Source organism: Podarcis vaucheri (genome assembly GCF_965113315.1).
Source record: "Podarcis vaucheri genome assembly, chromosome: 3".
Classification (NCBI taxonomy): Eukaryota; Metazoa; Chordata; class Lepidosauria; order Squamata; family Lacertidae; genus Podarcis; species Podarcis vaucheri.
The window spans coordinates 88,512,138-88,538,885 of NC_138761.1; the positions used below are offsets into that span (position 1 = coordinate 88,512,138).

The 26,748-nt window shown below is 40.2% G+C and overlaps 1 protein-coding gene across 1 annotated transcript in view; it reads left to right on the top strand.

The window, feature by feature from the left end:
* The first annotated feature begins 1,653 nt into the window (after positions 1–1,653).
* LMBRD1 (LMBR1 domain containing 1) overlaps positions 1,654–26,748 on the top strand; it is a 46,548-nt gene continuing 21,453 nt past the window's right edge. Inside the window, exons 1-7 of the mRNA XM_082218316.1 lie at positions 1,654–1,793; positions 3,706–3,882; positions 8,808–8,868; positions 12,942–13,039; positions 15,033–15,100; positions 17,196–17,284; positions 18,206–18,279. Of these exons, the coding sequence (XP_082074442.1) occupies positions 1,728–1,793; positions 3,706–3,882; positions 8,808–8,868; positions 12,942–13,039; positions 15,033–15,100; positions 17,196–17,284; positions 18,206–18,279 (633 nt within the window). The 5' untranslated portion in view covers positions 1,654–1,727. The remainder of the gene's footprint in view (positions 1,794–3,705; positions 3,883–8,807; positions 8,869–12,941; positions 13,040–15,032; positions 15,101–17,195; positions 17,285–18,205; positions 18,280–26,748) is intronic.

The window sequence follows — 26,748 nt, forward strand, 5'->3', positions numbered from 1 at the left end:
CTTTCCTAGTACAGATCATAATTTTCATTTGGAATATCCTCAATTACTTTTGGCCTACAAAACAAAGATTGAGCAAAAGAACAGCAGTGGTTTCAAACTGTCATAAGGAACATGTACAGAAGTAGGAGCCAAAGCATTTGGGGATTAGGAAAATGTTATGTACTGAAGTTCTCACCCTGGGCCAGCAGGGGGATACTGTAGATAGTTTTCACTCAGGTCCGCATATGCAAATAAGGAATTGAAAGTGACATTCAGTGATTGGATAGTTACAGAAAGTTGTAGTTGAGCTCTATATATGCAGGTTGGCTGAACCATTCAGTTCAGTTCAAGCTTACTATAAAGAACCACTTGGAGAAATCTCTGTCGTCTGCTTTGTCAACTCACTACTTAATAGAAAAGTCCTGTGGTTACTATTTAAGACTACATGTAGGTTCCTCCGTACCAAAAATGCTATGAATACTTTACAGAAAACCTGGTCTAACTTCTCCATGACATTCTACTTTTCTAAGTGCAGGGACTCTTTTTACCGATGAAGAAATGAAGCATGTGACACCCCCCCCCCACGTCTGACGTGGTTAAAGATTCAATTCAAGGCTGAAAGCCAGATCTGTTACACAGGAGCGAGACTTGATGCTATTTACACGGGCGTGTGCTTCTGTTCTCCATAAATGGCGGCAGAGAGGGCGGTGCTGTTAGGCTAGGCAACCGAAAGCCAAGATGGAGATGTTTACGATTGTATCGGACCCGACCGCGAGGTGGTGCTTTAGTGTCGCTTTTCTGGTAGGTAGCTGTTGCTGCTGCTGCACAACACGTCACGGTTCAGTCTCCTTTTACTTTCTCACCCCGTCCACGATTTACGAAGTTACACGGTTTCTGCTGCCTCCCACCCCTGTTGGACGCATGCACGGCAGGGATTGCGGGGTTTCCCACTATTCACACACCTGGGAACGGCCAGCTCCACGGGAGTTAAATTCGAGCAGCGGACCTAGATTAAGTAAACCTTCAGGCGGGATTTCGGTTCTCAGAAGCGCCTGTTCCTGCTGCGTCCTCTCCAAAGCTGCCATCCCAGCAAATTTAGCTGGGTCGGGGCCGCTTGCTCCGAAGAAGACACGTGCAGGATTGCATTGCTGGTAAAAGGAATTTCGCAGCCTATGGATACGAAGCAAGAATGCTTGCATTGCGCGTGCAAACTTGCAATGCAAACGCCCGTGCTTCGTATGCACGAATCCTGCGCTAGTCCCCGTGTCTTTTATTCTTTAAGCCGCCCCTCTTTTTGAGTTTTCCACCCAGAGAACCTTTATGACTCCCCAATACCGAAATCTAAAACGGGCCTCCGCCTTTCTAACAAGCCACTCGAAACCATAATTTAAGGCGCGGCCACAACGTCCTAAAAAAACCAACCACCACCCTAATTTAATTTAGAGCGGCCACGATTCCACCCGCCACGCTGCCTAGTCGGGAATCGACACGCAACAAGGTCAGCTGGGCGTGAGTGGGTGATTTTGCTCCGTCGCGCCCTCATTGGCCTCCTTCGGCAGCCGGGCCAGCCAATCAAGAGCAATCGCCAGTCTTCTGGGGCAGGGTGTTGTTTAGCGGTTCCCACAGTAACGCGGTTCCCCTTGCTTTGGGCCTCGCTCGGTCCCGCCCCCTGGTGCTCCACTAGGCTCCTCCCCCTTACGGCGGCGGCGCCGTTGCCGTGAGCGTCAGTGTTGTTGCCGGAAGTTAAGATGGCGGCCTTCACCGCGGAGACGGACCTGGTCACGGGCTGGTGCCTCTTCGGCCTCGCTTTGCTGGTAAGCTTGTGGGCTTTTGCGCCCCATGGGAAGAGTGGGGCGAAGACCTGGCGCGGCCCCCGACCCCCGCCTTAAAGGGCTCTTTTGAGTTTGGAAAGGGAGGAGGGCAGGAGAATTATATAAGGCTCCGTGGTTTCCACGCTTTCCCCCGTCCCGCCTGCCCGTATACTGGGAAGCAAGCCAGGCTCACTCTCAAGTTTGCATAGGCTGGCAGCCGTCGTTGCAAGAGAAACGACGTGGCGCAATGTACCTGTTCAGAAATAAAATTTGTACCCATGGGATTTGCTTTCTAGCAAGCGAGTCAAAAACTGCGGAAGCCGAAGTGCTCGGGAGGAAGAGAATCGTGCAATAATAGCCAAATATCGTTTCCTTGTTTTCCAGCGGGTGCGGAAAGAGCCCATATGTGTGTGTGTGTGTGTGTGTGTGTGTGTGTGTCGTAGGTTTCCCAATTAAAGCCAACTTGTCGTTAAAGTGTACGGTGGGTTAGGCGTCCCCTTTTGCACCCTTCCTTCACTCATCCTGTCATCCACTCGGGAGGTTAGAGTAGCGGAACTGATGAACAAACTTTTTGTACCTGCTTAAGGCTTGTGTATATCGTATATGCAGATGTCCAAACTAAACAGCACCCCATGGCTCAATAATTTCCTTTGCTAATACAGTCTAAGATGCCCACTCTGCCCTTCAGCATGCCTTAAATGGCTTTTTATTGCCAAACCTCTTCAAACAGATCTTCAGTAAATATTGAGAGGACATACTAGGATTACATTAACCATTTCGGTGTGGCAAGCATCTACATAAGACATTACATTTCTGTAAATGTAATGATGTATGTTTGCACAACAGGTGCCTTAAAAACACTGGGATATGCATGCACAATCCCTGTGTGAATGAAGAGGTCTGTGCATGTATCTGAGAGAGAAGTAGGGAGCACTGTAGATGGTAGTAGCAGATTTGGGGAGTCTGGATTTAGTGGATAGAGTGGGCAACCACCCATGCATGGGTCAGGCTTTGTTTGGGGTCTCTGGGATGTCACAGTTTTGTTTTATGACTATGACAGAGGACCTGCAGTCAGTGCTCCCCCCCCCCCCGAAAAATAGGTGTCAGTACTCACCATGAAGTTGTTACAGTAAGTGCCATACTTTTTAACAACAGAAAAGAGATGTCGGTACTGTGTACCTTTGAGTATCCCCTTAAAAAAACATTTCCTGCAGTCATAAAGCTTCCTATGACCAAATAAGTAGAACCCTGGACAGTCCAAAAGAGCAAGTGTGAGAGCCAGTCTGGTGTAATGGATAGGATATTGGATTTAGACAAGGGAGACTTGACTCGCTGCCCACTCAGCATGGAGCTCATTAGCTAACCTTGGGCAACCAGTCATTGTTACATCATAACCCTACATAAGTCACCCTGAACTAGATTAAGATCACGTTGGTTTCAATTTGGCTGAAAGTTTACCAATCTGTTAATAAATTTACAAATGTTTTAGGAGTTCAGGGTAGCCTTATATGTGTTACCTCATTGGTAACAATCCTGGTAGCAAATGGGAAGCTTGCTGTTACAAGGTAAAATAGAGTCCTGAGGTATTCAGTTACAGTTGTACGAACTGACTCATTATATTAACATTCAGATAAGATATAAAGCTGCTTAAAATAGAAGCTTATAGCCTTTCAAGTGTTGAATCTGCACTTAAAAATAATGGCTTTGTAATTTTCTAACCCACTGCTGCATCTTGTTGGGGGGATGAAATGCTGACCTGGCGAAAGGGAAAATCTCAAAAGAAACACAATTAAAAATCTGTCCATAGAGAGTACATACCTTTGCATGGATTTTGGTTTTGTATTGAGAAATAGGATTATGGCAAGAATATGATTCTTTTACTAGGTTGTAGTAACTTCTGTATTATTATTTTTAGGTTATCCTGATATTTTGCTGGGTTTATGTCCGCAAGTACCAGAGCAGACGTGAAAGTGAAGTAATCTCTACTATAACAGCTATTTTTGCTCTTGCAATAGCACTTATTACATCAGCACTTCTGCCAGTTGACATTTTTCTGGTTTCTTATGTGAAAAACCAAAATGGGACATTCAAGGTATGTATTGATTACCCCTTCCAGCTACTTAAAATATATTCAAGTGGGCTGCAATGATAAACACACTTAGTAGGGGATAAGTCCCATGAAAAATGAGACCAACAACTAAGACAAATGAACAGGATTGGTCTGTTGATTGGGCAATATTGTATCTTCTAATTATTATTCAGTCTCCTAACCTATGGCTAGAAGATGAGGCATTCCCTCAAGTGTGACTCCTCCATCTCCTTTGAGCTTGCACACTGCTTACTCTTCCCTTCCTTTTTGAACATTACCTTGTGCAGTGTTATGTCTGCATTGGCATGCCAATAGCTACACTAATGTTTGTTAGCTTCTTAAATATTGAAACCAGGAAGCTGCTTGATTTACCTATTGGTAATTATTTTAACACTGGTGCAGAAACAACAGTGCACTATAGTTAGTTCTAACACAAAAGGGTGGGGAAGGAGTTACGTACAAACTTGAGCTGAGGGATAAACAATGCATGAGCTTTTGGCGAACTTCCAGCCTCCTAACCATAATCAGCAGATTGAGCAATATTATCTCTGAACCAGGCCCACATGTCAAATATCATAAAACTACGTTTTCAACAGGAAGAGGGCAGCTGTATTACAAAATGTGCAGTGTCACTGGATGTAAAAACAATTGCTTCCCTTTCCAGCCTTGTACATATGTCATGCATGTTAGGAGAGCTGAAGCAGAAGGATCAGTTAGTGTTTGGCACTGGTTCAGCATTGGAATTTTGTATGTTGTATTACCTGAGTTTGGTTAAAAACAGGATTAATGGCAGCAATGTTCTGAATTTGTTTTTAAAGGCAGTGGGTTATTTAAACTTATTTATGTGTGCGTTTGTTTGTTTTCCGTATGTATATATTAAAACTATAAATTAACAAACAGAAATGGTACTACTTGTTGAAAAGGCAGAAATAACTTATTGAAGTGATGCTAACTTACGTATCACATGTGACTAATCTTAAATTGGTATTGCTTGTCCATTGTTTGGAGTATTACTGCGTGTGTTGCTCATTTGTACCTATCCACTGTGACTGGATATATTTTTATCTAGGATACATACATCTTCAGATTATAGCCAGGGCTATATAAATTACACTCCTTGCAAGTTAAGTTGTGTACTGGCTTATTTTTCCTAATGTGAATTCCAAGATCCATGTTTCTTCCAATAATAATAATAATAATAATAATAATAATAATAATTTATACACCACCTATCTGGCTGGGTTTCCCCAGCCATTCTGGGCAGCTCCCAACAGAATATTAAAAACATGATAAAACATCAAACATTAAAAACTTCCCTAAACAAAGTTGCCTTCAGATGATTGGAAATATTGAATTTTTGGATAAGTAAGGGTAGAAGAAAGTGAATTTATCTTGAGAGAAGATTGACGAGATGCACATGACATGGAAAGTCATCATCAGATTATTTGTGATCTAGCCCACTCTGGGACTTCAGTTGCCGTGCTATATATACAATTATAATCTCATTTCCCCCTTTATCAATTTTAGAAGCATCTGAAATTTAAGATGCTAAATTCTGATGCCTTTAACATATTAAATTCTAGATTGTGTTAAAAATTGCAGTAAGAGAAAAAAAATGTCTTTGGGTTATTACAAAACTTCTGCATTCAGTCTTTCTGCCCATAGCCATAGCACCTGAAATACATCTTTGAAAGACTAGCGGCCCAACACAGATATAGATATACACATATTTACGTATTTGTCCTAAATGGATGCCCACCTCAAATCTTTTAAGGGCAAGTTGTAATTTGAATTTTTCTGTGGTTCACTTATAGCCACAGTTGCATTATGGAAAAGCAATGGGTCTCTTAAAGTGTTATCCAGCCTGGAGTAAGAATGGATTACGGGGGAAAGGATATAAATTCCAGTCCCCATCTGTTAAGTTAAACTGTTTCAATAGTCCCTTCCCTTCTCCTAGGTCATCTTATTTCTTCCATTCAGTTTAGCTTTTTAATACGAATCCTATTAAGATCACCCCCCAGATGTAATACCCCTTCTCTAAAAGGGAATAAACTACTCAATATGTTATTTAAAAAAAGAAGAAGTTTGATTAATATACCTGCTCTAGTAGTGGAAGCTCATGTTGGAGTGATGATGGAGAATGACAGGTGTCTTTTCCTTAAGAAAAATACTGTTGTCCTGCTTCTTTCTGTTTTGGAGAAATTTTGTTGTGCCATGTTTTTAGTGTGGCTTCACTTTGCACTTGGAGGTAGTAGAAGATACATAGTGGAATAAACACCTCCCTTCTTCCCTAACATAGTACACAACAGTTCTTTTCTAACTCTTGAGCAGTTCTGCTTCTATAACACTGGCATTTTCTTTTTCCTATTAGCTATAGCAGTCTCTCTGGCTGCATCAACAGAAACCTTTATGGTCACTCCTGTGTCAAATGCTGTGTTTGTCAAGGTTACTTTCAGAACCCTCATTTCATTGGAAACAGGGCCTTGTATACTTGATGTAAAGATATGAAGTGACTCTGAATAAAGGGTGCAAAGAGGCTCTGAATAAAGGGTACCAATTAAAAGTAGAATGTTGCCTCCCAGTGCCACATTTAAGTACACATTTTGTTTACTTAACAGCCATAGTGCTGTATCTAGTAATGTTGGGCATGGCTTTTTCAGGCACCAAGTGAGACGTTGAAACCAGGATTCTCCAGTGTTTTACGCCTTACAGACTGTGGAATGGAGGTTGAAAGTAGACGTGTGTGTTTTAAGTATTTTGTTTATTCAGAAAGAGCTCAAATTAAGCATACCTATCCACATTCTTCTGAGCAAGTGATCTACTTAAACACTTTTGGCAGGCATCCACAGTTGAAAGTCATCAGGGGCAAGTGCCCATGGACGTTTGCAAGCAGCTTCTGACAGCTTCTGCAACTGCAATTTGGAGAAGGGGTGACACAGCTGGAATGTGACTGGCAAGTCCTGTCCCTGCACCTTTTTCCAAACTGCAAGACAGCTGAGAGAAAAGTCTATGTTTATTTCAGAGCTAGAGCTTGGAAGAAAGGTAGTCTTGTGTCTTTTGCACGGATGTTCAGAGAAGGGAAGAAATAGGGAAATTTCTGCTGTTTTATCATTCTCCAAATTTTTGAGAAGAGTTCTTCCTCAGATCCAAAAGGCATGGCAGAAAGGTGAGGATTTCTGACCAGTGGTTTGGATAAGATAAGATAAGCCACAGGAATCTTTCCATAACCCTGTGCAAGAGAAGCATGAGTCTGCCTCTCTATGCTTTCCAGGAGAAGTGATGGAGTCTTCTCTCATTTTCAGCAGTTTGGACATGTAAACCATTTCTGCCAGAGTCCTACTTTTTCTTTCCTTCTCCATAAGGGAGTGCAAATGAGAGAATCCTTGTCTCTGCACATGTTAATGGATTTGGTTTGGCTGGGTTGTTAGTGAGGACAGATGGAGGCAGACTGCAAGCCATGCTTCTGTTTGTGGACCCTGGTTTTTTCGGGCAGTACTGGAGCTTGGAAGGGTAATAACGTGCAGTATTCAAAATCAGCCTAGTTTGGGGGATAGACCACATCGCTGTCAACTGGATGAGAGGAATGGGGGCTTTGTTGTTGTTTAGTCGTTTAGTCATGTCAGACTCTTCCAAACCAGTATAAATTAATAAGATACAATTGTGGGGGTTTTTTGGTCTATTTTTATCATTTCAGATAAGATTATTATTTCCCTGGAATTACTCCAGTGCAAGGCTTTAGATAAATAGGGTTCTAGTGGTTAGAGTGATTTTTTGTTGTTGTTAGACTTACCCCTCCTTGGGTCACAACAGTGACTGCTTTAGAAATAGAATTGCATTGAGTTCTTGCTAATGTGGCAACATTTGATTCATTACGAGATAGATTATTTGAAAGTTGAAGAGGTCCGTGCAACCAACTGATCAGCAACTAGGTATAAGTATATTTATGCATGCATTATGTGGGAACTTATCTGGGAACTGCAAGCCATATTGCTTTACATTGTAAATGTCTATGGGTTTCTGACTGAGCCTTAAAAGGAAATAAAGATATTTAGTAACAAGTTATTTAATTGTTTTGGGTATGCAAGATCACAACTACTATGGCTGAAAAGTAATCTGTGTTTGTACTGAATGGTTCTTCTTCAGTAAGATACACCACGTTCAGCTGTCATCTCTGTAGTTCAACTCTTCAGAGGAGAGGGAAAGTAGAATGAAGGGTCTTAATTTCATTTGTTGAGGTGATTCTGAGGAGATTTCACCCCTCCCATATCCAAAAATCTCCTGAGGAGTCTGCTGATTCTCCAGAGAGGAGGAGGCGTGTTCTGCTCTCTACTTATTCTGCTCCAGCACCACATCAAAGAGTCAGTCAGTCAGTGTGTCGGAGAGAGAGAGAGACTGAGTGGTAGAGAGAGATTGTGTGTTTAGATAAGGTTGCTGCTAAGAGCAGCTGCAGACACTCAGTGCGGTTCAGCATTCATTTATGCTTAGACCTATTTAGCTCTGTATATAGTTGTATAATAGTTGTAGATAGAATAAAGAAGATATTCTACAGAGCTGCTCTCCGAGTTGTTTATATACTCTGCTAGACTCTGCTCTACTCTGCTGTGCGACGACTGTCTTTTTGTGGGAGTGAATCCGGTGCTCACAACTCTAAGCTGTGAGTCCACAGCACTTTGACCTGTTCCTGTGCAGAAGGTGGTCTCTGGAAGTGCTACCCAGCTCGCCTATCCCAGTCGGGGCTGCAGTGGATGAGTCCAGTTGGTGGCACTGGCTCAAGGGCGATGCTGACAGATTCTTTGAAGTTCAATCGCCCATCTACATGTATGCGATGTAGCAGAAGTTGATATTTGAAAGTAGTTAATGTATACAGCTTACACAAATTGCTATTTAATGTAATATTGTTGTTTTTCTTCTTCTATCAACATTTCCAGGCTTGGGCAGATCCAAATGTTACAAGGCAAATTGAAGACACAGTATTATATGCATATTACAGTAAGTATTATAAAATAATGTTCTTTATGTTCAGGTCATGTAGTTTTGTGGCATATTTCATGTGTATACTAGTTTTTAATTTTAAATTGTGGTTTTTGCTATGTTCTGCTACTTCACATTATTTTTTTCTGTCTATCCTGTGAACAGGAGTTCTTTTGTTCTCTGAAGGTCTTCTATTTTGTTATGTTTGTAATTAATGTTTTTTTTCGTGTTGTAAGCCACCTTGAATATGGTTTTAACTATGGAAATGCAGCATACAATTAAAATTATGTATTTATGTATTTCTGTTGGCCTCCTAACCCCCTTCTAGAAACATGCATTGGGAGTTCTGATTGGTCCCTTAATCAGATCAGTTGTTTATAAAATTTAGAAAGTTAAACACTGACTTTCTTCAAGACTTCCAGTATCTCATTAAAAGATCTTGAGTGGCCTTGCTTCCTGAGATCTTTAGCTGAAAATGACAGATATTGAACTTGGTTCTTTATATATATCATTCTGCCACTCGTGTCTTCCCTCTCCTCTTAGTTTCAGAATTGCAGTGCATTAGGCTGCCATATGGTATTATTTAGGAAAGGCAGAAAAGTTACAACAGAGGTTGCCATAGTGGTGCTCTCTAGATGTTGTTGGGCTCCTGGCTCCCAGCAATCCAAGGGGTGATGGAACTTGTAGTCCATTAATATGGAGGGCACCACATCGACTATCTTTGATGTGCAGTATTCAAATTATCTCTTTCCTTAGATAGCAGTCTTAAAGTCATTTGGTTAAGGTTTCTGAAATGGCATATTAACCTCCCAAGTAGTAGCTTGCAGTGAGATATTATTTTGTGTTGCTAAAGTTCAGAAAAAGCTGATGGCATGTTAAATTATAGAATGTAGAAAAATATTTTCAAACATTGTTATTTCATTCTAACATGTGCTCAGCAGGATGTTTGCTCATATGCTGCCAAATAGTTTAGTAGAGTTGCTTCTGGATATCAGCATCCTTGATTTAATCTTGGCCTCGCTTTGCAGATGTCTGCATTTTGGTCCCCTGCTAGGAGAAGTATTTATTTATTAAAAATACCCCTTTCTAGTTAAGGAAATGACATCCCACTGTAAGGGGAGAATTCTTCAATGAAGGACATGTTCCAGTTTGCATAATATGACTTTGATGGGGTTTCTTTATGGGAGCATGATGAAAGAACTGTGGTTCCCTTCCTGAGCATGAAGAAAAAATATTATTCTGCTGCACTATGAATTCATTACATGTCAGTAGCTGGTTATTGTTGGAAAAGGATGTCTTACTTAAATTCTATTCACCTTTCAGCTTAAGCATAACACGGCACAACAATTTTTTACTTACAGGAGTAAATGATGCAATAAGATTAAACATAACATTCTTCAGATGGAAGTTAAGAGGCTCTCTTTCTTACTGTGTTGTTTTTGTTTTAACTATTTATTTATGCTTTTACCTTATATTTTTATCTTGTAAACCACCCTGAGATCTTCTGATGAAGGGTGGTATGCAAGTCTAATATAATCAATCAATCAATCGATTGATTGATTTCCCCAACAGAGGTAATCTTCTTTCCATTCTAGATTCCCCCTCCTAGCAGGATAAATTCAGAACTGTAGTCTTTTGCCATTCTTAGCAAAGCCATTTTCTCTAAACTTGAAAATATTTTCACTGCTAAAGCTAGTATACCTGGGAAATGGCTTGTGTGTGCTGCATGATCTGTCAGAGCTATAGCTGTTCAGATAATGTGTTGCATGTCTCCAGACACAAGAGTGACCTGTGGATTAGTAGGAGAAGCCTTCCTAATTTTCCAGCCTAATATGTAATGTATCTAGCATAAAGCTAATAGGCTAGAAATGTAAAGTACTCACCCACCTTTATTCACTGGTAATGTGAAACTCTTGTGGAAAGCCTATTCATTTGAGACTCTAAAAGTGCTGACTCTTGAGGCTTTTAAGCTATTGAAATAATGGAATACAAGTAAGGGAAATAAAACTAAGTTTCTAGTAAGTACTTGAAGCTGCTTCAAGAAAGCCGTATATTTCCTACTCTAGAAGCATTATCACACACACTTTTATTTTAGATAATAAAGTTAAGTGTCCCCATCTTGAGGGAAATATTTTGTAGTCTGTAGGCTTGATGCTGTTGCACAGACCAACCTCCAGATGGAGCTAATGATTTAAGTATAAATAGAAAGCGATTCTAAATGTGTCAGATTAATGAGGTAGGCACCAGGTGCCCAGGCATTCTGTATGAGCGGAACCATGACTTCACAAAATGGCTACCAAAATGTACAAAGGTATAAATGGTACTACATGTAAATCAAACCGAATAGTTCCCATCATAGATAAAGCTGAAAGCAAATCTCTCCCCCCACCCAAGATAGAAAAAAATACTCAGAATATCACACATTTTTTTTTATTTGGACACTGTAGCCTGACCACTTTTGTGGACAGCTTTCCTCTGTAATCTTTAAATAAAATGTTTTGATGTTTAGATGAGTCTGCAGGACTTTTTATTAAAGACTGCATACTGGTCAGTCGTTCGATCTTTCCTGATTCAGTTTTAGTCTGAGGTTGCCTGTGGGTGTGTTAACAGATCAAGAAAGTGTTGGCAAGCCATTTTGCAGCCTGTAGGCTGTGATAGGATATTAGGAAGTATGTTGTCATTCCTCTTGCTGAAAGATGGATGTATTTGCCTGGAAATAAAAGTATAAGGGTGGGATGCTTTGAGAATAGAAGATGGCACTGGTAGTCACATGGGCACTGAAGGATCTTTGATAATGTGAAACTCTTGTGGAAAGCCTATTCATTTGAGACTCTAAAGTGCTGATAATGTGATTTTGATGCGTATTTTGGGGAGAGATTTTGGTAGAGGTGAGCCAAAATGACCGCAGAGAAAAGCATGTTTTCTTCCATGTATGAACCACAACATATTGGGATTTCTTGTTTGCTCACCAATGTTTATCTTTAAAAAACATACTGCGACAAAATTTTATACTTGCCAAAGATTGGACTGAAGTCTTGTTTGTGTAACTTGCAATTTTTCAATAAGAAAACGTAAGGAAGAGATCCCTTTTGACTGTGTGATTTGTACATATCATTTTCTGGAGTAAATTCACCATTCTTGTTTCTTGCTGATAGCATAAAAGGACTGTGGCAGTAAGTACTAGTTATAGGGCTCTTTCTGTTTAGTACTGACAGTTGTAGTAAAGAGCTGTTTTCTGCAGTAAAGAATTATTTTCTACCATTCCTGAATTTTTAGTTCTGGCAATTTTTGTACAAAATAGTGACACGGTAAGGGAAGATATAAAATATGATTTTGGTCTGAGAACAAATGATAAAGGCTTCCTGCCCATAGCTATTGTGACATAAAACACTTGAAAATGGGATTGACCCAAGTTTGTCAGTGTTTGCTTGTTACTCTTGACTCTTTCCCACCGTTTCCCAACCCTTTACTTCTCCATTTAAATTCAGACTAAGCTCCTCAGAACAGGGGTTGCTACCTCTTGCCCACGTGAGTCTGGAAAGCAAATGAGGCACCAACAATATATATATATATATATATTAAAACTATTGATAAGATCAGTCACATGCTTTTGTCAATCATCAGCAAATTTTAATTGGTCAACCAGGCTACAGCCAAAAAAACAAGCAAAGAAGTTTTAGCAACCAAGCATAGACAACAGAGCACAATAAAGCACATGAGATGAAGCACATATAATATGTAAAGCATACATTCACATGTGGCATATACCTCAAGCTGTGAACGCTAGTTTCATAGGCTTACTTGAGTTAGGAAGCTTTTTCAGTAACCATAGTTGTGTTGAGCATAACATGCTCAGCCCTGTTAAACGGCAGATGTTTAATTTTGTTGATGTCGCAAAGATGGCAATCGGCTCTAAGATTTTCTTTCAGTACTTTGTCCTTGGAGTTTCATATAACTTGCAATATAATATATAGTGTGTTGCCTCAGTAGACCAATATTGTAGTGGTAAATGAGAGTTTGAAGTGTGTTAACATGTTCTTTTAACATCATTTTTGGGGAGAATGATTATTTTTCCATCCTTTCACTTCTAGCACTCTATTCCATCATATTATTTTGTGTGTTCTTATGGATCCCCTTCGTCTACTTCTACTACGAGGAGAAGGATGAAGACGATGCCAACACATGCTCAGTAAGATGTTTATAGGACTTCTGATTGCTTGACTTGGACATCTAGTGAATAAAGAGGTTCTGGTTTATTCTACTGCCAGCTGAAAAAAAATCTTATTAAATGCTGTCCAGTGTTAAAAGTAAAATACACTGCTGATGCTTGAAGCCAGTATTGGGAATTGTATTGACTTAATCTGTCAGTTAACCTACTTAGAGGCTCACCAGGGAGATCCTGAGATAAGAATTGTGCTGGCTTTTTGAGAACTCCCATTGTAAACCCTTAACACATAGTGTATGAAGTTGGTTGTTTTCAACTGACCATTGTTAAGATTAACCACAGCTTAGAATTAAAGTGACATGCTAAACTAAAATGAAAGAGAAAGTTTCTTATCTCCTTGCAGCCATGCCAGAGGAAGAGGGTATGTGAACTCTAGCTGGTTAAAAATACGGTGAATTTTAATATCCGAAGATTCAGTACAGGCAAAAGGAAGTACAACTGCACAGCAGATAGTTTTAGATTGGTTGCTTAGACCTGCTGTTTCTCTCCCGTGCAGTATTGGAAAATGAAGCAAAAATGTACTGCGTGGCATTTGCTATTACAAGATGTTGAGATGGTCACCAGTTTAGATAGCTTTAAAAGGAGATTAGACAAATATATTCATGATAAAGCCATTAAAGGCTATATGATAACTATAGGTTATATGCCTCTGAATGCTGGTTGCTAGGGAGCACAAGAAGAAGAGTGCTATTGCACTCAGGTCCTGTTTGTGGACTACCCACAGGCATCTGGTTGGTTATTGTGAGAACGAACTGCTGAACTAGATACATCTTTGGTCTGACCCAACAAGACTCCTATTACATTATGTTTAACAATGGTTTAGTATTATGTCTAAACACAGTCAGTGAAGGGAGATTGACATGTGCATATGTAAACGCTCATGAAGTCTTGTTTGTGAATAGACGCAGCAGTAACCACAGTACTTCTATAAAATGCTTGGCGATTGTAACTGTTGAGGCAGAATAGTAATTAATGCAGTAAATTTTTCATTGATAAAGTGCTTTCAGAAATTATTTATACAGAAAGCAGTTTTGGCCACCACAGAGTGACCTGTTTGTGTGCTTCTCTAGAAGCTACATGTGAATGTATTTTATCAGTTTAAAGGGTGAGAATAATTTATTGCATTAAATAATATTGTGTTTTTCTCCTCTTTGACTTGACAACAGTGCCTTTGTGGCGCCAAAAAGGAAATGGGACCAAAACATCCCTATTTAAATGGTGGGGACAGAGAGACTCTAGTTTAAAGAAACTATATATTGTCTTAAGCAAGAAAACAGGAATTAACAGCTGGAAGTAAAATATAATCCTCTTTTATTGATGAGAACCTAAATACTGTGGAAACTTGCATTTTCATTTTAATGGAAAATATCCAGAAGGCTCTTCCAGTAATGAGCTTTCTTTCTTCATTTTCCATTGTTATGTAGTAGATATCTGCAGTGCAGATATCTTACTCATTTGTAAAGAAACTGTGCTGAAATAGTGGCAGCGAAGATTGGTACCATTTGATGTGCTTGCTGCATGAAACAGCATGCCTAATGCATATTGGACATTCAAAGTCACACTTTTCTTATTGTTCTGTCAGGAAAGCATTTTGGCTTTCCAGAGGAAACACCCCCCCCCCGTGTGCTGTTCCAGGGGTTCTCCCAACCCCTCCAGAGACAGTTTTGGGGAGTGGGTGGGAGGAGGAGGAGAGGAAAACCCTGGTGTGCAAGCAGAAGCTGGTGGGACTCATTAGTTAAATCCTGTCCTTGAACTGCAGAGCTTATAAAAGTTCATAATTAACCTTAATTTAATGATATACAGGAAGAAATCAAGATCCTTTATAATTTTTTTAATTTTCAATATAAATTTTCAAAAAATCTGTTTTGTGGGGCATCCAGACAGATGCAGTAGGCAGAATTAGCTTGAAGATATTGTTAGTTTTTGCATATTCTTACTTTTTGTTCTAATTTTACAGCAGGTTAAAATTGCAGTCAAGTATACTCTAGGATTTCTTCTGGTTTGTTCTGCTCTTCTACTAATTGGGTAAGTGGTTATGTTTCTGCATTCTAATACCACAAGATGTTGTATTTTCAAGCTTGCTGAAATGACCACCACCTGCTTCTCATATATCAGCCCCCATACATCTATATTTAACCAATTCTCATTTTAAAGCTCTTCATAATCTTGCCTCTTCTCTCTTCCCTAGTCTATGTCTCCTGTTCTGTCTCTTTGTTTCTCCAAATGTCTTGTTTCTTATATGTGCTCTCTGCTGCTTCTCCTTCAGCTTTGAACTTGCACTTGATCCCTCTTACGAAACTTTTAAATATTTTTAATGCATATTCCATCCATGTGTTTGTGTGTCCATTTCTCCTCTCCCCAGACAAGCAGTATCTAAAATACCATGTCTTGCGCAGGGATTTACCAAGGTTGTTTGGTCTTGGTAGTCTGCTTTCCAGACCTTGCTCCTCCCCAAGTGGGATGAATCTGTTCACACTGAACTTTTGAGATGTTTAAAGCACCTCCGAAGTGCAGCAGTAAGTTGGTGCTGCCTATTTCAAAGTTTAGCAGGTGGTCTGCAGTTTACCCACCTCATGCTTAATGTCATGGCATGGACAAGGTTCTGCCCCCCTCCTGAGCTTGGAGGCGAGATGGCTTTTCATGCTGTCATGGAAAAGGAAATGTACTCTCATCATAAAGAGAATGGTGAGCAGGGTTTTTCTTTTCTCTCTCCTCCATTTACTAATCTTAATGGTTTTTAATCATCACCCTTGACAGTAGGGATCTTAGAATAATTTGAGTCCTGCCTGGCTTTGGATATTAAGCTACCTCCAATGGTTTAAGTTCCTGTCTTGTTCTGAAGCTTGTTTTTCCCCCCTGGTTCAGTTGACATGGAAAGGTTTGGTTAAAGGAAGACCTCCTGGTTTGTTTTCTTGCTTTTGCGACGAGGCTGCATGGTGGTCAAAAGGCTCATGTTTCGTTTTAATGAGCCAAGATCATGAGCATCCAATCAGTCAGTGTTTCAAGGGACTGCTACTGATGCTTCTGGTTATCGCTGGATACAGTAATTCCTCTAGTGTGGTGTAGTGTTTAAGAGTGGTAGTCTCGTAATCTGGGGAACCGGGTTCGTGTCTCCGCTCCTCCACATGCAGCTGCTGGGTGACCTTGGGCCAGTCACACTTCTGTGAAGTCTCTCAGCCCCACTCACCTCACAGAGTGTTTGTTGTGGGGGAGGAAGGGAAAGGAGAATGTTAGCCGCTTTGAGATTCCTTTGGGTAGTGATAAAGCGGGATATCAAATCCAAACTCTTCTTCTTCTCTAGTGCGCTAGGTATTCTCAAGAACTCCAGTAACAGTGCCCATTGTGCTGCATCAGCTACTTTTCCAATATTGTTAAAATAGTTAAACTCTCCTCATCCCTGTACCACCACTTAGATTGAAGTGTGCTAGGACAAAGTTAGGCTCCCTTGCTAGCAGTAGCAGCTCATTATTGTAAAGTCTGTGGGTGTTGGTGGCGCAGCTGTTGTTTGTCAGCTAAAATGCTTGCTTTCAGTGCCACGCAGATGTGTGCGTCCTTCTTTGACATAAAATTCCCTCATTTTAGCTTTGCAGATTGTTTTCTGTATTTAATTTAGGAATGCCTTCAAAGCTTGGGAGGGGAGGTATTGGGAAGGGTTTTGTCTTCATAGTCTTTTTAAGTGTTTTTAGTTGATAGCCAATGTTGGCCGTTCTCACTTACTGAAATTAGTGGGCACAAGTAACTTAACTTAATGATTTCAGAAGGTTTCCTCTTAGTAAGCCTTAGTTGAATATCTCTTTGTATTTGTCACAAACTGTAGCAAAGCTCAGTTTCAATAAATAGTTGATGTTCTGAAATGTTCACTCTCTCTGCATTTGACTGGCTTTCCAGAAACCTCTGCTTTGGTCACCAGATATTGTGAAGTCAATATAGAGTCAATATTTTCAAACCTTTTTTGTTAGGAACACCAAAATGTAGTGCAGAAGGCTGTAAAAATTTCCATGGTAACATGGATGAGCCCTGTCACCATCCTAGTATTGTAAGACCATTTGTAGTCTTGATGTAGTGTATTTTGCAAGGTAACTATCAGAGGATAACATTTTTATTTTTTCCTCCTTGTTAGAGCCTTTGTTCCATTGAATATTCCCAACCAAAAAAATACAACGGAATGGGAGAAAGTGAAACTTTTGTTTGAAGAGCTTGGAAGCAGCCGTAAGTTAGAGACCTAAGAAGTGAATAATTTTGTATATCCTTGCTCCAAATAAGGCAGTTTTCATTGGACTATTCCATTCATCTTTAAGAATCTTTTAAGTTATAGTGTTGCTCCCAGGAGTTACATGTTTGGAATGTTGTGAGTGTCCTGGGCACTATCCCCATTGGTCACTTTTTCACTGTGCCCACATGGACCACATTCATGACTCCAGAAAGGCTAGATGCAGGGAATACCAAATTTTAAGGCAAAAACCTGCAGCCAGAAACAACTGCTGACATTGATCTTCTAAACTCTTAACTTCATGACGGTGTACTCTGTTTTGCTTACTTAGGCTGTCATTCCATTGTGTTGGGCAATGGTAAAAGCATTTATATTGTAAGTCCTGTGTCTAGAATAACCTTGCAGCTGAAATTTTCTTTTTGATCTGTGCATATGTTTCTATATTTGTTTATGCTGTTTCCTAGGAATGTGGGTGGTGCTGTGGTGTAAACCACAGAGCCTTGGGCTTGCCGATCGGAAGGTCGGCCGCTCAAATCCCCGCAATGGGGTGAGCTCCTGTTGCTCGGTCCCAGCTCCTGCCAACCTACCAGTTGGAAAGCACGCCAAAGTGCAAGTAGATAAATAGGTACTGCTCCAGCGGGAAGGTAAACGGCGTTTCCGTGCGCTGCTCTGGTTTCGCCAGAAGCGGCTTAGTCATGCTGGCCACATGACCTGGAAAAACTGTCTGTGGACAAACGTCGGCTCCCTTGGCCAGTAAAACGAGATGAGTCCCGCAATCCCAGTGTTGTTCGCAACTGAACTCAACTGTCAGGGGTCCTTTACCTTTAGAGATGACACACACAGTGGAAAAAAGGAAAACAAATGGAAACAAATGTTCCTTAATGTGAATTTCAGCAAAGCATTTCCCTTTTGTCTTACAGATGGTTTGGCGGCCCTATCCTTCTCTATAAGTTCTTTGACCCTTATTGGAATGGTGGCAGCTGTTACATATACAGTAAGTATTCATCTTTTTGTCTTGTGTTCATTTTGATGTTTGCTTCAGCTACAACAACTTGGAAGTCTTTCCACAGACCTTAATCTATACTGAAAGCCAATGCTTTCAGTTGTGTTGGAGTAACAAATGTGAATTGGAATAGTTGAGTTGTAGGTAAATGTTTTTGAGTTTAGGTCATGTCTCTAAGTGTGTGGTAAAACTCAACTGAATGCTATTATGCTTTAGCCTTTAAAAGAAAATTTCTAGCCTCTGGAATCTTCCCCCTTCAATTAAATACTTTCCTTTTCAAAACTGTTTAAAACACTTTTCTTAACATTGTGCATAGTGGCAGCTTTTTACCATGAAGCTTGATTTAGTTGAGCATGATTGAGCTTTACCATTCCTGTTGGAAGTATTGATGAACCTAATCTTAATAAGAATTTTGTGGAGATTATAATCTGTTAAATAGTAAACTCTTGTTTTAGAGTTTTTAGATGACAAACGATGATAGATGATAGAAGAATGATCTAAATTCTTCTAAATATATATGTTCATGTGTGAATAAGTTTTGTTCCTTGCCTTAAAATGGTAGTAAACTATGGTTGCAGTTTCTCAAAAGTTAGTACCTTAGCAGAGAAAGGTTTTAAAATGAATTGTGCAGATGTGATGTCTTCCTGACTCAACACTATAGTCAGCAGAATTTTGATGCCATCCCTAAGTCAATGTGTCAGAGCTGAGGGTATGAAGTGGGATTACGGTTATAGATCTCTGTATTCTGAATATTGACCTTCTCAGCATCTTGGCCAAAGTCTTTACTGATTAAAAGCCTTCACTATAGCAAGCTCTGTTTCACAAAGTAATCTTTTAATACTTATATAAACAGTTTAGTCTAGTAACTGTTCCTTCGTCAAGCAAAGAACAATTTAGAGAACTTTCTACCAGTCTCATTGGCCAGCAGCACATGTCCCCTTTAAGCTGCATTATTAAAAACAAAAAACATTTGCAGCGCTTTTATGAGTTTTATGGAGAAAATGTGTGTAAGCACATGAATGCATACAAAATCCTAGCGTTTAAAAAGCATTTTTCATTTGATGTATTCACCACCTGAAGAAGTAAGACCCCTGCAGTTGGATCCACCCACATGGTTGTTTAATAAATACACACACGGCACAAAAACTCCCCAGTGCCATGGGATTGCATTATTGAGAAGTGGCTTTTCTGTGTGGGAAGGGTGCCTTTGTGCTCACCTATCGGTGTGCTGTGTGTGTGTGTGTGTGTGTGTGTGTGTGTGTGTGTGTGTTCATTCAATGGTTGTGGTGGTAGGGCTTATGTATGCAAAGGTTTCACTTGCTTGTTTTTGAGCCTCATTTATGAACACAGATAATTTTTTTCTTGTGGTCGTCTTATCATCAGAATTAAGGTGTACATTGCTGGACTAGGAGGACCGTTGGTCTGATTTCGCAGGCCTTTTATGCTATTGTTCAAAACACTTTGTGAGTTGTGAGTGATCTTAAGGCACTATTTTGGTGTGTTGTTCATTGCAGTGTTTAACAGGATATATGTTAGTTTGATCTCTTTCACAGCCAAAATTGAATCTTACTCATATTTTGATTGAACGGTAGCAATATTTTCCTTATATTTGGGATACGGAAGGGTAAACACCCCACAAATCTGCCCTTAACTTGTACTCACGTTAACCACATGGAGCCTCACCATAAATGATAAATAAGGGCTTGCTAGAAACCCCATTGGCTAATTAGGCCAACCAAAATGTCGTGAAGTAGGGTGCAAGCTTGCAGTTACTCCAGAACTCTTCAACAGGCCAGATGGTTAAAATACAAGAGTCTTAAGAGTGTGGAAGGAGGGAGCAGATGCAGACATGGATGGCTTGACAACAAACAATCTTTGTTTTTCTTCTCTTTTTTAATACCTAGGCTGTTGGAGAACTCAAAAGCTTGTATATTTTGTGACATTTCGTTTGTCCTAATAAATCATATGGATTTTGCTTCTTTTTCTTCTTATGGGCTAACATGGCTACCTGTTACCCTTTGTTAGATGCTGTATCACAAACTTTGCTTGCTTTAAATATGTTCTGCATTTAAATGATTTTAGATAACCTTGGGTATTAATAGTGAACCTCTCACCAGCTTTGTGCTGCTATTTGAAATCAAGGTAAAACAGTATAGCTTTTGCTGTGATGAACGTGATTGATTCTTTCCCCTGCTTATTTGTTCTTGAAGGGTACATGTAAGTGGCTTTGGTTTTTCCAAAACATTTAATAATGTTTGCATCTCTATGAAAATGTCACTGTAGGTAAGCACTCCAGTGCTGATTAAAAAGATGCAAAAATACAAAAGATACATTTGAATATGTAGGCTGCAACTTTTAAGTGACCTTTTCCGTTATTACTAGTTCACAAAAACTTTGTGATAGCCAATACTTTACTTGCCTTAAATTATTCTATAAAATGTATCATTCATTTTGTAAATGTCAGCATAGTTTAAAATTATTAGAATATTAAATTGTATCATTGTCCTTTTGGACAAACTAAGTTTGGGGAGGACATGTACATTCTGCATAGCTCTGGGAATGCCCTAATATCTAGTGGGGTTTCTTTCAATTGATATTTCTCCCTGAAAGGCTACAGAAATACAATAGGCAGGCGTGTAATTGCACTGTAATTGAATATTTTGTCTGCCAAGTATAGGATAATATTGCTAGTAAACTAGTATGACTTTCGTAATGCATATCTTCTACTTAAACTGAACTTGATCTTTGGATTCTTAACATATTCTGATTATATTATTTCTTCTGTATAGCAGTGTAAATTCAGGTAGAATCCCCTCCCATCCTTTCTAGTGCCTGATCTCTCAAGGAGCTAGTGGTCCATGTGAGGAAACAAGAGACTGTAGACTACAGCAAGATACATTATTTTACTACTATTGTCCTGTGCTCTAATCATACTGTGCATGTTCACAACTATGCTACCAAAACGTGCAATACATTTGCTTAAATTAATAATTATTTAATCAGGAAAAAGATAATACAAATAACTTCGGAAACTGACCATAGGCTTGTGGTCTAAATGAAAATACATTGTGGAGAGTGGGGGGGGGGAATGGAGGGCACAGAGATCCAAGGAAAACAACGGAGAAGGATTTAGATTTTTGTTGTTGAAGGAATCTGGCATGTATTGAGAAAATGTCCTTGGTTAAGATGTAGGGGATGTCAATGTGTATGAACACAGTGTGTTGTATCATGATCATGAACAGCTTTTAAGGTAGGAAACCTTAAGGTAGACACAATAGATAACAGTCAAGGGAAGTCTGGATTCTGCTACTGCCTTCACAACACATGTGGTAGAGAAGCACAGGTGAAATGTCTTTCTATTCTTTGGAACAAGTTCTTTTAGCAGCAAATATTTTTTGTTATGCCAAGCATGTCAGAATTGAGCAATTCCTTCATACAGGACTATCTAAGGCTGTTCTGTTTCCCCCCTGCATCAACTGCCTTGCCACCTTTTGGAAGGTTTATTTTCTATGTACTGTACTCTTTCTTTTTTATTTATGCATTTGCTAAATTTATGATCCATCCTTCCTCTAAATGTTCACATCAGTGCATATTTGTTACATAGGAAAACTGAACCCCTTCATTTTTTTGCTGTCATTCTGCTAGGAAAAAATAATAGAGAAGATTTGCAAATGATGGACTGTATAGTTCTCACCTTTTGAGAATTGTCATCTTCACTACAGGTTAGCTTATAGCCATTCAGAAATGGAATCATTTTCCTACTGAAGAGATTAAGAGACAAAAGGCAGCATTTTCTATTTAGAAACGCTCTTTACATATTCAAAAAATGGACACAGCTTGCATCAACTTCAATGTAACAGGGATTTTATTCACCACCTTTCTGTGCTACTTGTGTATTGTGTGCAGCTTCGCTAGAGGGCAGATGTGGGCAGTAAATATATTGCAGGGCAGGAATTGCATCTTGAAAGTATTTTGTGTTCAGTTTAGTGCTTTATATAGTCTAAAATTGCATGTTATGCAGTCTAAAAAAACCTAACAAATAGTTTGTATTCATTTCAAAACACAACAGTTATTGCCAAGCAGTAATTGTACTTGAAGTTACAGGTTTAATTAACAAGTGGCACTTTCAGTGACTGCCACACATTTGGAAAATGGGCATTATTAGTAGCTGTTGGGACTTAATGGTTATGATATTTACTAGTACTGGAACAAAAAGCACAAGCATTGCACCTTTAATCAAAACTAAGCGGTGGTTGCCAGTATATTTTCTTGTGCTCTAAATCAGAGGTTTTCCATCTGAGATTGCAGCCCAGCTTCTGTGAGGAAGGGACCAAGCCAAGGAAAGGGCTGCTTCCATAGGTTGGCGTGTTTATTTTCAGCCAGTGCCTGAGTCTACCCTTCAGCTCCTTCTGCCCCCTCTTCATAGGGCAAAGCCTGGAATATGGACTGCCATAAAGAGCCTTATGCACATATATTCCTTAGTCCTTGGTTTTTTAATCTTAATAATGGATTTTTAATTGTTGTAAGCATCTTGGGCAGCCAGTTTTAGATGAAAGGCGGACTTTGAGAAAATCGGTAATGGTATTCAAGTTTTCCTGAAAAAACAGGTTGTCCATCACTACCAATTTCTCATGCAAAGTTTTAAGGCCCTAGCTTAACTGATGATGGAGAAGATCAATAGTTTTGGCCAGATCCCTTTTGCAATATTCTGCTTGAAATTGGCATTTCACAAGCTATGGGAGTATGGCTTTGGAGAGCTGCTGTTCCGTGAATAAAGGCAGTTTTGTTGGATGCTGCTTGTATGAGAGTAAAGGAGTTACTTATATTTTGGCCTTAAACTCTGCCAATTCAATAGGCTTAGCTGGAGTCAAGGAGCAATACTGTTGTAAGATATAGATGGTAAAATGGAGCTCATATACAGCTGTGATACGCCATTTATCTCTTTTTGAATTTCCACAGCAGTGCAGTTGATCCTGGGTAAGTGGAAAGTTTATTTTCAAAAACGAAACTGAAAAGAGGGAGATGCAATTGGCTGATAAAATTTGAGTCAATTGAGAATTTGAGATAGTCCAAAGAAATTTTTCTTTGAGTGGGAAATGCCCCAGTGCCTTATTGTTATTTACTTACATAATTCGTATCAGGATTTATCACCATGATCTCATTTCTGTTACACCGTTTTCTCTTTTTTTAGTTTTCAATAATGTGTATACACATACATGCCATCTTTGCTTCTGGCATTTTTATAGCTTTTGCTTTCTGGATAAACAGCCTCCATTCCTCAGTTACCCTTGGAGGGTTGTACAGTTTATGGCTGTATATCTTTACTGTCCAAGTTCCAAGTTTTTCCCCTTCAGTATAATTTAGAAATGCTATTAAGCCCCCTCCCAAACAGCAACCTATTTTCACACATTTTTGTCACTCTACTTTCGATTGATATTAATACCTGGTATCGTTAGGTTTCACCTGTTACAATATTCCACCACCAGCACCAAAATGGAAAATAATCTCTTGGGGATGATTCTACATCATGACATAGCATCCTGCCCTTGGGGCCACTCTGCAGCAAATGGGAACACCACCAGGCTGCTCTGAGAGTTGAAGAAGCAAAGCCTTTTCTCTTGTCTAAAGAGGAAAAGCAACCAGTTGCCACCTCATCTTAAATAATATTAAGTCCCATACAGTGGTACCTCGGGTTACATACTGTCAGAGCTGCCCAAGGTCCCAGCTCACAAAGGACCAACGCCAGTTCGTTGTTATATACAAAAGTCTTTATTGAAGTTCAGTTTCGCTTTCACCGCCGCAGCGTGCAGCTCTACGTCTGAAACTCTAGACCGCCGAAGCTCCGTCTGAATCTCCTCCCCCCAGACACCAGTTTAAGACTCTAGCCTTGCTCCACCTCTTCCTCTGCTCTTTCCTCCTCTGGTTCCGCCTGTCAGCTGGGGTCTCGCCCTTCCTAGACTCTTCTGACGCTGAGTCCCCTGAGTCTTCCCCCTGCCTCCGGCGGGCTTTAGGACCTGGTTCCCAATCCGGGTTTTCTGCTGTCCCACGCGTCTGTACATTCGAACTTGGCGCGCGCGCCCAGCCGGCAACCTTCCTCCTGACCGTTACACTGCTCCTGTCACTGCTTCCCCCTTCGGGGAGGCTAGCTGGACCTGACCTCCGCTCCGTTCCCCCACTCTCCGATAGAGGCGTGGTCAGCCCTGACTCATCTTCTTTCCCTGCTGGAGGAGACGCTGGCCCTGACACATGGGACTCTTCCCCCCCCCCCCACTACGCTCTGGTGGGGAAGCTGGTCCTGATCTCCCGCTGCTGCTTTGGGAGTCCCCGCTGGCCCCTTGTTTCTGGTGTGTCTCCTCTGGGACCCCCCTTGCCCTGACCATCAGCGCCTCCTTCTGGGAATCTTCTGATTCGCTGGAGAAGCTCATGGAATCTCTCGGGCCACTGTCATACTCCCCTACGCTGCCCTCAGATTCTTCCCCTTCGCTCTCCATTTCCTCTCTCCCCTGTACCTCTGTTCCTGAGCCCCTGACACATACGCTTCAGGTTACATATGCTTCAGGTTACAGACTCCGCTAACCCAGAAATAGTACCTCAGATTAAGAATTTTGCTTCAGGCTGAGAACAGAAATTGTGCTCCGGCGGCGTGGCGGCAGCGGGAGACCCCATTAGCTAAAGTGGTGCTTCAGGTTAAGAACAGTTTCAGGTTAAGAACGGACCTCTGGAACCAATTAAGTACTTAACCCGAGGTACCACTGTACTCGTGACCAAATGCTAACAGATTTTGAATAACCCTTGAGATTATTGATTCAGGTAGGTAGCCGTGTTGGTCTGACACAGTCAAAATATATTTAAAAATTGCCTAGTAGCACCTTAGAGACCAACTAAGTTTGTTCTTGGTATAAGCTTTCATGTGCATGCATACTTCTTCAGATACTTGAGATTATTATAAGCTTCATAGTCTGTTTTTACTCATCCTTTGTGTATTAATTTTTTTGTAATTCTTGGGAATATACTGTATTTTCAAATATATGGTTATTCTCTTTTTTAAAGACCAATATAAGTTAGCTTCTCCCCTCCCCATATACTGTCATGTCACTCATCTTGAACAAAACACCTGAGTTTCAATTTAATTCTTCCACCCCTTCCTGTCATAACTGGAATTGCTTTATAGGTTACTGTCTTTTGGGGGGGGGTTGGGAAGGGTATATTAAACATTTTCTTTCCATTTCACACTTTATTTTATGTGCTTTCTAAATTACTAGGTATTCCTTTGCTCCAGTTCTTAAATTCTTCTTTAGAGGAAGATTAAGAGCAAGGCTTTATCTGTGGTGGAACACATTCCCTACAAATAGTTACATAGGTGCTAGGCAACTGAGCTCTGTATGCCAGCTCAAAACTTATTTGCCCAGGCTTTTAGTGAATAATGCTGTGGTTTCTGTTTTATCTGGGGTGTGAACTAATTGTTTTTACAGTTTTTATTTTTTAACGACGTCTTAATGATGTTGCTTTTGCTGAAAAGTGGCATGTAGATAGGAATTAACGGTGGGTTACAAATAACTAGTTTTTAAAATATAGGCATTACTTTCTATTTTCTCGGGGGGCAACAGAGAGGCTCCCTCTAAAGATAAGAAATGTTGGTGGCAGCACTATCTCACGATTACTGACCATTGGGAAACTCACCATCCAACTTTTGTTTGAAAACCCCCAAAACCTAACTATTATGGAAGAACTAACAAACCATTGAGGACATCAAGAAACCACAAAGCCGCAGACTCCTTTCTTTATTGACTCTTTATTGATAAGACTCTTTATTGATAAGACTCTTTATTGATAAGGATTATGTAGATGCACAAGTGCCAAAATAGCATGTCCGCTTCTGGAATCTATACCTATTTTATGAGGTGTTCATGGAGATACTAGCCTTTTATAAACTAACAAATGAGAACAAACCCCTAGCAGTGTAGAGTGATAAGACCTTTATTCTCTTCTGTTCATTACCTCAACTGCCTGCCTGTCCCTCACAACAGACCCATTTACCTATCTACTTCTTTGCTCTCATAAGCAGAAGGTTGTACTGAATTTTTACGTTGCTGACTACTGAATTTTTATGTTGCCGATTTTATTGTTCGTGTTATTGTTATATATAGTAAAAAAAAATATGAAAACGATTAAACCATTCCACAAGAAGAAGAAGAAGAGTTTGGATTTGATATCCCGCCTTTCACTCCCTTTCAGGAGTCTCAAAGCGGCTAACATTCTCCTTTCCCTTCCTCCCCCACAACAAACACTCTGTGAGGTGAGTGGGGCTGAGAGACTTCAGAGAAGTGTGACTGGCCCAAGGTCACCCAGCAGCTGCATGTGGAGGAGCGGAGACACGAACCCGGTTCCCCAGATTACAAGACTACCGCTCTTAACCACTACACCACAAGGAATTTCTGTTCTCTCATTCCTGTCTTTCAT